The 13,935-nt window shown below is 45.6% G+C and overlaps 1 protein-coding gene across 2 annotated transcripts in view; it reads left to right on the forward strand.

Moving 5' to 3' along the window:
• The first annotated feature begins 203 nt into the window (after window positions 1-203).
• Window positions 204-13,935, forward strand: part of WASHC4 (WASH complex subunit 4) — a 174,925-nt gene continuing 161,193 nt past the window's right edge. The window contains exon 1 of one of the 2 annotated variants that reach the window (XM_073556919.1): window positions 204-382. In XM_073556919.1, the coding sequence (XP_073413020.1) occupies window positions 316-382 (67 nt within the window). In that variant the 5' untranslated portion in view covers window positions 204-315. Of the gene's footprint in view, window positions 383-444; window positions 586-13,935 lie in introns of those variants that run through there. The other variant, XM_073556920.1, reaches the window with a different exon arrangement.

Consider the following 13,935-nt stretch of genomic DNA (forward strand, 5'->3'; position numbering starts at 1 on the left):
TTCACTTGTCAAAACCGTTCCCGATACTGAGAGGTGTAAGCTTCCTATTCCCTATAGTCGCCTCCTCCTTTCCTTGTATTTACTAGCATCAATCTCCCTAAATGTGTATTTATAGTTACCCCACAACTTTTCAAGCAAACTGGCATGTGCCAGCAGAAAAGATGGCAGCAAGGGTGGCACAACTTATCATTTCTGCGCATCCTCCGCCTGTACCGCTAGGGGGCGTGTCGCAGCAGGAAGTCACGTGCCACCGAGTGTCACGGGGGAAGCAGCAGGCGGGCGGCGTCAGTGGTCATCCATCGGTTGCTGACTGTGATGGCAACAACTATGGAAGCCATTTCCCCGGAATGGGAGTTTGACCGCTTTGATGACGGCTCTCAGAGTAAGCATGTGACCGGGGCGGGCAGCCGGGCATGACCTCATTGTGGGGTGTACACAGAGCCATGCAGGGTGTGCTGTCACTTCTGTGTCTGCCGCTCTCTGCAAGGAGTTGCGGAGCTTTCACTTCACTTTCGCTTTCTTGGTTTATGTGTTGCTGGTGCAAATGATGGTGCACATAGATAGTGTCCTCTGCTGCTATGTCAGGTGGGGTCGTGTGGCCACCTGGAGTGTAATAATGCGGGGGGGGGTGTCACATGAACCCCAGGAGTGTAATAATGTGGGGGGTTATGTTGCCACGTGGAGTATAATAATGTGTGTGTGGGGGGGTCCCGTGGCCACCTGCAGTGTAATAATGTTTGTGGGGTGGTGTCCTGTGGCCACCTGGAGTGTAATAATAATGGGGGGGGAGGGCCCTATGGCGACCTGGAGTGTAATAATAATGGGGGGGGAGGGCCCTATGGCCACCTGGAGTGTAATAATAATGGGGGGGGAGGGCCCTATGGCCACCTGGAGTGTAATAATAATGGGGGGGGAGGGCCCTATGGCCACCTGGAGTGTAATAATAATGGGGGGGGAGGGCCCTATGGCCACCTGGAGTGTAATGTGTGTGGCCATCTGGAGTGTAATAATGTAGGGTCTCATGTGACCACTTGGAGTTTAATAACATGCAGCGTCATTGCACTCTTTTATGACTGTTGGCTTCTGTGGTGTGAATACATGTGTAGTGTTTTCTTTTTAGAGCTGTCGCTCTCCGTACTGGTGATTGGATGTGCGCGCACAGTATTCCCGTTACCTTCCATATCGGTGATTGGCTGTGTATTTACAGTATTCCCGTTACCTTCCATATCGGTGATTGGCTGTGTATTTACAGTATTCCCGTTACCTTTCATATCGGTGATTGGCTGTGTGTGCTCACAGTATTCCCGTTACCGTCCAGATCGGTGATTGGTTGTGTGTGCTCACAGTATTCACGTTACCGTCCAGATCGGTGATTGGCTGTGTGTGCTCACAGTATTCCCGTTACCGTCCAGATCGGTGATTGGCTGTGTGTGCTCACAGTATTCCCGTTACCTTCCAGATCGATGATTGGCTGTGTGTGCTCACAGTATTCACGTTACCGTCCAGATCGGTGATTGGTTGTGTGTGCTCACAGTATTCACGTTACCGTCCAGATCGGTGATTGGCTGTGTGTGCTCACAGTATTCCCGTTACCGTCCAGATCGGTGATTGGCTGTGTGTGCTCACAGTATTCCCGTTACCTTCCAGATCGATGATTGGCTGTGTGTGCTCACAGTATTCACGTTACTGTCCAGATCGATGATTGGCTGTTTGTGCTCACAGTATTCCCATTACCTTCCATACCGGTAATTGTGTGCTCACAGTATTCCCATTACCTTCTATATCGGTGATTGTGTGCGCACAATATTCCTGTTACCTTCCAGATCGGTGATTGGCTGTTTGTGCGCACAGTATTCCTTTTACCTTCCATATCGGTGATTGGCTATGTGTGCGCACAGTATTCCCGTTACCTTCCATATTGGTGATTGGCTGTGTATATACAGTATTCCCGTTACCTTCCATATTGGTGATTGGCTGTGTATATACAGTATTCCCGTTACCTTCCATATTGGTGATTGGCTGTGTATATACAGTATTCCCGTTACCTTCCATATTGGTGATTGGCTGTGTATATACAGTATTCCCGTTACCTTCCATATTGGTGATTGGCTGTGTGTGCGCACAGTATTCCCGTCACCTTCCATATCGGTGATTGGCTGTGTGTGCGCACAGTATTCCCGTTACCTTCCATATCGGTGATTGGCTGTGTGTGCGCACAGTATTCCCGTTAACTTACATACTGGTGATTGGCCGTGTGTGCGCACAGTATTCCCGTTACCTTCCAGATCGATGATTGGCTGTGTGTGCTCACAATATTCCCATTACCTTCCAGATCAGTGATTGGCTGTTTGTGCTCGCACAGTATTCCCGTTACCTTCATATCGGTGATTTTTTTTTTTGCTCGCACAGTATTCCCGTTACCTTCATATCGGTGATTGGCTGTGTGTGCGCACAGTATTCCCATTACCTTCCATACCGGTAATTGTGTGCTCACAGTATTCCCATTACCTTCTATATCGGTGATTGTGTGCGCACAATATTCCTGTTACCTTCCAGATCGGTGATTGGCTGTTTGTGCGCACAGTATTCCTTTTACCTTCCATATTGGTGATTGGCTGTGTATATACAGTATTCCCGTTACCTTCCATTTTGGTGATTGGCTGTGTATATACAGTATTCCCGTTACCTTCCATATTGGTGATTGGCTATGTATATACAGTATTCCCGTTACCTTCCATATTGGTGATTGGCTGTGTATATACAGTATTCCCGTTACCTTCCATATCGGTGATTGGCTGTGTATATACAGTATTCACGTTACCTTCCATATTGGTGATTGGCTGTGTATTTACAGTATTCCCGTTACATTCCATATCAGTGATTGGCTGTGTGCGCACAGTATTCCCGTTACCTTCCATATCGGTGATTGGTTGTGTGTGCGCACAGTATTCCCGTTACCTTCCATATCGGTGATTGGCTGTGTGTGTGCACAGTATTCCCGTTACCTTCCATATTGGTGATTGGCTGTGTGTGCGCACAGTATTCCCGTTACCTTCCATATCGGTGATTGGCTGTGTGTGCGCACAGTATTCCCGTTACCTTCCATATCGGTGATTGGCTGTGTGTGCTCACAGTATTCCCGTTACCTTCCATATCGGTGATTGGCTGTGTATATACAGTATTCACGTTACCTTCCATATTGGTGATTGGCTGTGTGCGCACAGTATTCCCGTTACCTTCCATATCGGTGATTGGCTGTGTGTGCTCACAGTATTCCCGTTACCTTCCATATCGGTGATTGGCTGTGTATATACAGTATTCACGTTACCTTCCATATTGGTGATTGGCTGTTTGCGCACAGTATTCCCGTTGCCTTCCATATCTGTGATTGGTTGTGTATATACAGTATTCCCGTTACCTTCCATATCGGTGATTGGCTGTGTGTGCGCACAGTATTCCCGTTACCTTCCATATCGGTGATTGGCTGTGTATATACAGTATTCCCGTTACCTTCCATATCGGTGAACGGCTGTGTATATACAGTATTCCCGTTACCTTCCATATTGGTGATTGGCTGTGTATATACAGTATTCCCGTTACCTTCCATATCGGTGATTGGCTGTGTGCGCTCAGTATTCCCGTTACCTTCCATATCGGTGATTGGCTGTGTGCGCACAGTATTCCCGTTGCCTTCCATATCGGTGATTGGCTGTGTATATACAGTATTCCCGTTACCTTCCATATCGGTGAACGGCTGTGTATATACAGTATTCCCGTTACCTTCCATATTGGTGATTGGCTGTGTATATACAGTATTCCCGTTACCTTCCATATCGGTGATTGGCTGTGTGTGCTCACAGTATTCCCGTTACCGTCCAGATCGGTGATTGGCTGTGTGTGCTCACAGTATTCCCGTTACCGTCCAGATCGGTGATTGGTTGTGTGTGCTCACAGTATTCACGTTACCGTCCAGATCGGTGATTGGTTGTGTGTGCTCACAGTATTCACGTTACCGTCCAGATCGGTGATTGGCTGTGTGTGCTCACAGTATTCCCGTTACCTTCCAGATCGATGATTGGCTGTGTGTGCTCACAATATTCCCGTTACCTTCCAGATCGGTGATTGGCTGTTTGTGCTTGCACAGTATTCCCTTTACCTTCATATCGGTGATTAGCTGTTTGTGCTCGCACAGTATTCCCGTTACCTTCATATCGGTGATTGGCTGTGTGTGCGCACAGTATTCCCATTACCTTCCATACCGGTAATTGTGTGCTCACAGTACTCCCATTACCTTCTATATCGGTGATTGTGTGCGCCCAAATTCCTGTTACCTTCCAGATCGGTGATTGGCTGTTTGTGCGCACAGTATTCCTTTTACCTTCCATATTGGTGATTGGCTATGTGTGCGCACAGTATTCCCGTTACCTTCCATATTGGTGATTGGCTGTGTATATACAGTATTCCCGTTACCTTCCATATCGGTGATTGGCTGTGTGTGCGCACAGTATTCCCGTTACCTTCCATATCGGTGATTGGCTGTGTGTGCGCACAGTATTCCCGTTACCTTCCATATCGGTGATTGGCTGTGTGTGCGCACAGTATTCCCGTTACCTTCCATATCGGTGATTGGCTGTGTGTGCGCACAGTATTCCCGTTACCTTCCATATTGGTGATTGGCTGTGTGTGCGCACAGTATTCCCGTTACCTTCCATATCGGTGATTGGCTGTGTGTGCGCACAGTATTCCCGTTACCTTCCATATCGGTGATTGGCTGTATATATACAGTATTCACGTTTGCCTTCCATATTGGTGATTGGCTGTGTGCGCACAGTATTCCCGTTACCTTCCATATCGGTGATTGGCTGTGTGTGCTCACAGTATTCCCGTTACCTTCCATATCGGTGATTGGCTATGTATATACAGTATTCACGTTACCTTCCATATTGGTGATTGGCTGTGTGCGGACAGTATTCCCGTTACCTTCCATATCGGTGATTGGCTGTGTATATACAGTATTCCCGTTACCTTCCAGATCGGTGATTGGCTGTGTGTGCTCACAGTATTCCCGTTACCTTCCAGATCGGTGATTGGCTGTGTATATACATTATTCCCGTTACATTCCATATTGGTGATTGGCTGTGTATTTACAGTATTCCCGTTACCTTCCATATTGGTGATTGGCTGTGTATTTACAGTATTCCCGTTACCTTCCATATCGGTGATTGGCTGTGTGTGCGCACAGTATTCCCGTTACCTTCCATATTGGTGATTGGCTGTGTATTTACAGTATTCCCGTTACCTTCCATATCGGTGATTGGCTGTGTGTGCACACAGTATTCCCGTTACCTTCCATATCGGTGATTGGCTGTGTGTGCGCACAGTATTCCCGTTACCTTCCATATCGGTGATTGGTTGTGTGTGCGCACAGTATTCCCGTTACCTTCCATATCGGTGATTGGCTGTGTGTGTGCACAGTATTCCCGTTACCTTCCATATTGGTGATTGGCTGTGTGTGCGCACAGTATTCCCGTTACCTTCCATATCGTTGATTGGCTGTGTGTGCGCACAGTATTCCCGTTACCTTCCATATCGGTGATTGGCTGTGTATATACAGTATTCCCGTTACCTTCATATCGGTGATTGGTTGTGTGTGCGCACAGTATTCCCATTACCTTCCATACCGGTAATTGTGTGCTCACAGTATTCCCATTACCTTCTATATCGGTGATTGTGTGCGCACAATATTCCTGTTACCTTCCAGATCGATGATTGGCTCTTTGTGCGCACAGTATTCCTTTTACCTTCCATATTGGTGATTGGCTGTGTATATACAGTATTCCCATTACCTTCCATATTGGTGATTGGCTGTGTATTTACAGTATTCCCGTTACCTTCCTTATCGGTGATTGGCTGTGTGTGCGCACAGTATTCCCGTTACCTTCCATATTGGTGATTGGCTGTGTATTTACAGTATTCCCGTTACCTTCCATATCGGTGATTGGCTGTGTGTGCGCACAGTATTCCCGTTACCTTCCATATCGGTGATTGGTTGTGTGTGCGCACAGTATTCCCGTTACCTTCCATATCGGTGATTGGCTGTGTGTGTGCACAGTATTCCCGTTACCTTCCATATTGGTGTTTGGCTGTGTGTGCGCACAGTATTCCCGTTACCTTCCATATCGGTGATTGGCTGTGTGTGCTCACAGTATTCACGTTACCTTCCATATCGGTGATTGGCTGTGTATATACAGTATTCACGTTACCTTCCATATTGGTGATTGGCTGTGTGCGCACAGTATTCCCGTTGCCTTCCATATCGGTGATTGGCTGTGTATATACAGTATTCCCGTTACCTTCCATATCGGTGATTGGCTGTGTGTGCGCACAGTATTCCCGTTACCTTCCATATCGGTGATTGGCTGTGTATATACAGTATTCCCGTTACCTTCCATATCGGTGAACGGCTGTGTATATACAGTATTCCCGTTACCTTCCATATTGGTGATTGGCTGTGTATATACTGTATTCCCGTTACCTTCCATATCGGTGATTGGCTGTGTGCGCTCAGTATTCCCGTTAACTTCCATATCGGTGATTGGCTGTGTGTGTGCACAGTATTCCCGTTACCTTCCATATTGGTGATTGGCTGTGTGTGCTCACAGTATTCCCGTTACCTTCCATATCGGTGATTGGCTGTGTATATACAGTATTCACGTTACCTTCCATATCGGTGATTGGCTGTGTGTGTGCACAGTATTCCCGTTACCTTCCATATTGGTGTTTGGCTGTGTGTGCGCACAGTATTCCCGTTACCTTCCATATCGGTGATTGGCTGTGTGTGCTCACAGTATTCCCGTTACCTTCCATATCGGTGATTGGCTGTGTATATACAGTATTCACGTTACCTTCCATATTGGTGATTGGCTGTGTGCGCACAGTATTCCCGCTGCCTTCCATATCGGTGATTGGCTGTGTATATACAGTATTCCCGTTACCTTCCATATTGGTGATTGGCTGTGTGTGCGCACAGTATTCCCGTTACCTTCCATATCGGTGATTGGTTGTGTGTGCGCACAGTATTCCCGTTACCTTCCATATCGGTGATTGGCTGTGTGTGTGCACAGTATTCCCGTTACCTTCCATATTGGTGATTGGCTGTGTGTGCGCACAGTATTCCCGTTACCTTCCATATCGGTGATTGGCTGTGTGTGCTCACAGTATTCCCGTTACCTTCCATATCGGTGATTGGCTGTGTATATACAGTATTCACGTTACCTTCCATATTGGTGATTGGCTGTGTGCGCACAGTATTCCCGTTACCTTCCATATCGGTGATTGGCTGTGTGTGCTCACAGTATTCCCGTTACCTTCCATATCGGTGATTGGCTGTGTATATACAGTATTCACGTTACCTTCCATATTGGTGATTGGCTGTGTGCGCACAGTATTCCTGTTACCTTCCATATCGGTGAACGGCTGTGTATATACAGTATTCCCGTTACCTTCCATATTGGTGATTGGCTGTGTATATACAGTATTCCCGTTACCTTCCATATCGGTGATTGGCTGTGTGCGCTCAGTATTCCCGTTACCTTCCATATCGGTGATTGGCTGTGTGTGCGCACTAGGGTGACCGGATCTCATATGGGGGGGGAAAAATGTCAGAATCTTGTTCGTCTGGACCCCACAAAACGATTCCCCTTTCCAGATATTGAGAGAGCCAAAATTTGAGATCGATCAAACGACGTTAACCCGTGCCGCTCGTCGCTCAAAGTTTGAAAAAATCCAAATTGAGGTATTTTAAAATTTAGGTATTTTGTATAGTCTGTTAGACTATAAAGAATGTGACAACAACATTGCAGAAATAGCCCTGACCAAATTTTCGAACCATTTGTGGTATTTGAATGCAGAGTTGGTGGGATTATCGTTTTTTCATCCCACCATTACAGACAATGAAAAGTTGTTAATGGCTAATAAATTGCTCAGTAGCACAGATGAACCATCAGAGCACGCTAACCTACATGAGTTGATAATTTTACATAGTTATCTAATCTATTCTAGAGCTTTTGTTAAAGTAGTGTTTGAAACGTCAGAATATAATGCTCGGCATTTGCTTACAACTTGCAGGACATATTGCTTTTGTTCTTCATCTTTTGTCAGAAGGTCGTTAAAGTCGGTTACTTCCTACCTCTTTTAATTTTTCTTTCCTAACTTTTGGATTTACAACCCTAGCGTGCTCTGATGGTTCATCTGTGCTACTGAGCAATTTATTAGCCATTAACAACTTTTCATTGTCTGTAATGGTGGGATCAAAAAACGATAATCCCACCAACTCTGCATTCAAATACCACAAATGGTTCGAAAATTTGGTCAGGGCCATTTCTGCAATGTTGTTGTCACATTCTTTATAGTCTAACAGACTTTGCAAAATACCTAAATCTTAAAATACCTCAATTTGGATTTTTTCAAACTTTGAGCGACGAGCGGCACGGGTTAACGTCGTTTGATCGAGCTCAAATTTTGGCTATCTGGAAAGGGGAATCGTTTTGTGGGGTCCAGACGGACAAAATTCCGACATCGATTTTTTGCGGTCACCCTAGTGCGCACAGTATTCCCGTTACCTTCCATATTGGTGATTGGTTGTGTGTGCTCGCACAGTATTCCCGTTACCTTCCATATCGGTGATTGGCTGTGTATATACAGTATTCCCGTTACCTTCCATATCAGTGATTGGCTGTGTATATACAGTATTCCCGTTACCTTCCATATCAGTGATTGGCTGTGTATATACAGTATTCCCGTTACCTTCCATATCGGTGATTGGCTGTGTGTGCTTGCACAGTATTCCTGTTACCTTCCATACCGGTGATTGGCTGTGTGTGCTCGCACAGTATTCCCGTTACCTTCCATATCGGTGATTGGCTGTGTGTGCTTGCACAGTATTCCCGTTACCTTCCATACCGGTGATTGGCTGTGTGTGCTCGCACAGTATTCCCGTTACCTTCCATATCGGTGATTGGCTGTGTGTGCTTGCACAGTATTCCTGTTACCTTCCATACCGGTGATTGGCTGTGTGTGCTCGCACAGTATTCCCGTTACCTTCCATATCGGTGATTGGCTGTGTGTGCTTGCACAGTATTACCGTTACCTTCCATATTGGTGATTGGCTGTGTGCGCACAGTATTCCCGTTGCCTTCCATATCGGTGATTGGCTGTGTATATACAGTATTCCCGTTACCTTCCATATCGGTGATTGGCTGTGTGTGCGCACAGTATTCCCGTTACCTTCCATATCGGTGATTGGCTGTGTATATACAGTATTCCCGTTACCTTCCATATCGGTGAACGGCTGTGTATATACTGTATTCCCGTTACCTTCCATATTGGTGATTGGCTGTGTATATACTGTATTCCCGTTACCTTCCATATCGGTGATTGGCTGTGTGCGCTCAGTATTCCCGTTAACTTCCATATCGGTGATTGGCTGTGTGTGTGCACAGTATTCCCGTTACCTTCCATATTGGTGATTGGCTGTGTGTGCTCACAGTATTCCCGTTACCTTCCATATCGGTGATTGGCTGTGTATATACAGTATTCACGTTACCTTCCATATCGGTGATTGGCTGTGTGTGTGCACAGTATTCCCGTTACCTTCCATATTGGTGTTTGGCTGTGTGTGCGCACAGTATTCCCGTTACCTTCCATATCGGTGATTGGCTGTGTGTGCTCACAGTATTCCCGTTACCTTCCATATCGGTGATTGGCTGTGTATATACAGTATTCACGTTACCTTCCATATTGGTGATTGGCTGTGTGCGCACAGTATTCCCGTTGCCTTCCATATCGGTGATTGGCTGTGTATATACAGTATTCCCGTTACCTTCCATATCGGTGATTGGCTGTGTGTGCGCACAGTATTCCCGTTACCTTCCATATCGGTGATTGGCTGTGTATATACAGTATTCCCGTTACCTTCCATATCGGTGAACGGCTGTGTATATACAGTATTCCCGTTACCTTCCATATTGGTGATTGGCTGTGTATATACTGTATTCCCGTTACCTTCCATATCGGTGATTGGCTGTGTGCGCTCAGTATTCCCGTTAACTTCCATATCGGTGATTGGCTGTGTGCGCACAGTATTCCCGTTACCTTCCATATTGGTGATTGGCTGTGTATATACAGTATTCCCGTTACCTTCCATATCGGTGATTGGCTGTGTATATACATTATTCCCGTTACCTTCCAAATTGGTGATTGGCTGTGTATATACATTATTCCCGTTACCTTCCATATTGGTAATTGGCTGTGTATATACAGTATTCCCCTTACCTTCCATATCGGTGATTGGCTGTGTGTGCGCACAGTATTCCCGTTACCTTCCATATTGGTGATTGGCTGTGTGTGCGCACAGTATTCCCGTTACCTTCCATATCGGTGATTGGCTGTGTATTTACAGTATTCCCGTTACCTTCCATATTGGTGATTGGCTGTGTATATACATTATTCCCGTTACCTTCCATATTGGTGATTGGCTGTGTATTTACAGTATTCCCCTTACCTTCCATATCGGTGATTGGCTGTGTGTGCGCACAGTATTCCCGTTACCTTCCATATTGGTGATTGGCTGTGTATATACATTATTCCCGTTACCTTCCATATTGGTGATTGGCTGTGTATTTACAGTATTCCCCTTACCTTCCATATCGGTGATTGGCTGTGTGTGCGCACAGTATTCCCGTTACCTTCCATATTGGTGATTGGCTGTGTGTGCGCACAGTATTCCCGTTACCTTCCATATCGGTGATTGGCTGTGTATTTACAGTATTCCCGTTACCTTCCATATCGGTGATTGGCTGTGTGTGCGCACAGTATTCCCGTTACCTTCCATATCGGTGATTGGTTGTGTGTGCGCACAGTATTCCCGTTACCTTCCATATCGGTGATTGGCTGTGTGTGTGCACAGTATTCCCGTTACCTTCCATATTGGTGATTGGCTGTGTGTGCGCACAGTATTCCCGTTACCTTCCATATCAGTGATTGGCTGTGTGTGCTCACAGTATTCCCGTTACCTTCCATATCGGTGATTGGCTGTGTATATACAGTATTCACGTTACCTTCCATATTGGTGATTGGCTGTGTGCGCACAGTATTCCCGTCACCTTCCATATCGGTGATTGGCTGTGTGTGCTCACAGTATTCCCGTTACCTTCCATATCGGTGATTGGCTGTGTATATACAGTATTCACGTTACCTTCCATATTGGTGATTGGCTGTGTGCGCACAGTATTCCCGTTACCTTCCATATCGGTGAACGGCTGTGTATATACAGTATTCCCGTTACCTTCCATATTGGTGATTGGCTGTGTATATACAGTATTCCCGTTACCTTCCATATCGGTGATTGGCTGTGTGCGCTCAGTATTCCCGTTACCTTCCATATCGGTGATTGGCTGTGTGTGCGCACTAGGGTGACCGGATCTCATATGGGGGGGAAAAAATGTCAGAATCTTGTTCGTCTGGACCCCACAAAACGATTCCCCTTTCCAGATATTGAGAGAGCCAAAATTTGAGATCGATCAAACGACGTTAACCCGTGCCGCTCGTCGCTCAAAGTTTGAAAAAATCCAAATTGAGGTATTTTAAGATTTAGGTATTTTGTATAGTCCGTTAGACTATAAAGAATGTGACAACAACATTGCAGAAATAGCCCTGACCAAATTTTCGAACCATTTGTGGTATTTGAATGCAGAGTTGGTGGGATTATCGTTTTTTGATCCCACCATTACAGACAATGAAAAGTTGTTAATGGCTAATAAATTGCTCAGTAGCACAGATGAACCATCAGAGCACGCTAACCTACATGAGTTGATAATTTTACATAGTTATCTAATCTATTCTAGAGCTTTTGTTAAAGTAGTGTTTGAAACGTCAGAATATAATGCTCGGCATTTGCTTACAACTTGCAGGACATATTGCTTTTGTCCTTCATCTTTTGTCAGAAGGTCGTTAAAGTCGGTTACTTCCTACCTCTTTTAATTTTTCTTTCCTAACTTTTGGATTTACAACCCTAGCGTGCTCTGATGGTTCATCTGTGCTACTGAGCAATTTATTAGCCATTAACAACTTTTCATTGTCTGTAATGGTGGGATCAAAAAACGATAATCCCACCAACTCTGCATTCAAATACCACAAATGGTTCGAAAATTTGGTCAGGGCCATTTCTGCAATGTTGTTGTCACATTCTTTATAGTCTAACAGACTTTGCAAAATACCTAAATCTTAAAATACCTCAATTTGGATTTTTTCAAACTTTGAGCGACGAGCGGCACGGGTTAACGTCGTTTGATCGAGCTCAAATTTTGGCTATCTGGAAAGGGGAATCGTTTTGTGGGGTCCAGACGGACAAAATTCCGACATCGATTTTTTGCGGTCACCCTAGTGCGCACAGTATTCCCGTTACCTTCCATATTGGTGATTGGTTGTGTGTGCTCGCACAGTATTCCCGTTACCTTCCATATCGGTGATTGGCTGTGTATATACAGTATTCCCGTTACCTTCCATATCAGTGATTGGCTGTGTATATACAGTATTCCCGTTACCTTCCATATCAGTGATTGGCTGTGTATATACAGTATTCCCGTTACCTTCCATATCGGTGATTGGCTGTGTGTGCTTGCACAGTATTCCTGTTACCTTCCATACCGGTGATTGGCTGTGTGTGCTCGCACAGTATTCCCGTTACCTTCCATATCGGTGATTGGCTGTGTGTGCTTGCACAGTATTCCCGTTACCTTCCATACCGGTGATTGGCTGTGTGTGCTCGCACAGTATTCCCGTTACCTTCCATATCGGTGATTGGCTGTGTGTGCTTGCACAGTATTCCTGTTACCTTCCATACCGGTGATTGGCTGTGTGTGCTCGCACAGTATTCCCGTTACCTTCCATATCGGTGATTGGCTGTGTGTGCTTGCACAGTATTACCGTTACCTTCCATATTCCTGTTACCTTCCATATCGGTGATTGGCTGTGTGTGCTTGCACAGTATTCCCGTTACCTTCCATACCGGTGATTGGCTGTGTGTGCTCGCACAGTATTCCCGTTACCTTCCATATCGGTGATTGGCTGTGTGTGCTTGCACAGTATTACCGTTACCTTCCATATTCCTGTTACCTTCCATACCGGTGATTGGCTGTGTGCGCTCGTGCAGTATTCCCGTTACCTTCCAGATCAGTGATTGGCTGTGTGCGCTCGCGCAGTATTCCGGTTACCTTCCATACCAGAAAGTTGCGTGGCTGAGATCACATGAGACACAGGAGTGTGATTCTGAGTGTTCCCATGCTGTGTGTTCTTCCTCTATGGCAGCTGCTTTTCCCCGTGAATAGGAGTCACATTGAATGGATTTAGACGGGAGAATTGAATTAATGAATGGACGGACATGGTAGCAATCAGTGGGGCCTTCAAAGGGACGTCTTTATGTAGAGTGCGTCTGTGAGAACAGAATACAGTAGATAACGTGCTGCTTATTCCTTGGTTTTACAAATGTCGAAGTTACCTGGGAACTTGTATCTTGTGAAATCGCCCTACACCCGCTGCGGAGAAAAGTCATCAGATCTTTAAATGGGTTACATATCCTTTCTCCATGGACTTCATACATTATATACAGGACTTTGTGTGTCTGTGTAGGTTTCCTCTTGCACGCCACAGTCATACTGATAGGGTATCTAGATTGTGAGCCCCACCGGGGACAGTGATGATAATGTCTGTAAAGTGCTGTGGAATTAATGGCGCTATGTGAGTGATATAAATTGGGTGAAATCAGCTGCGTTATGCTTGTGTGACATCTGCAGAGTTCACTCTGACTTTTCTATAAAATCTGCAGGATCGCGTATGCTCTTTACTGTGATGCAGAAGTTCATAACAGGAAACCTCTGT

The sequence above is a fragment of the Dendrobates tinctorius genome, unplaced genomic scaffold, assembly GCF_039654945.1.
Source record: "Dendrobates tinctorius isolate UK_male_01 unplaced genomic scaffold, ASM3965494v1 ptg000241l, whole genome shotgun sequence".
NCBI lineage: Eukaryota > Metazoa > Chordata > Amphibia > Anura > Dendrobatidae > Dendrobates > Dendrobates tinctorius.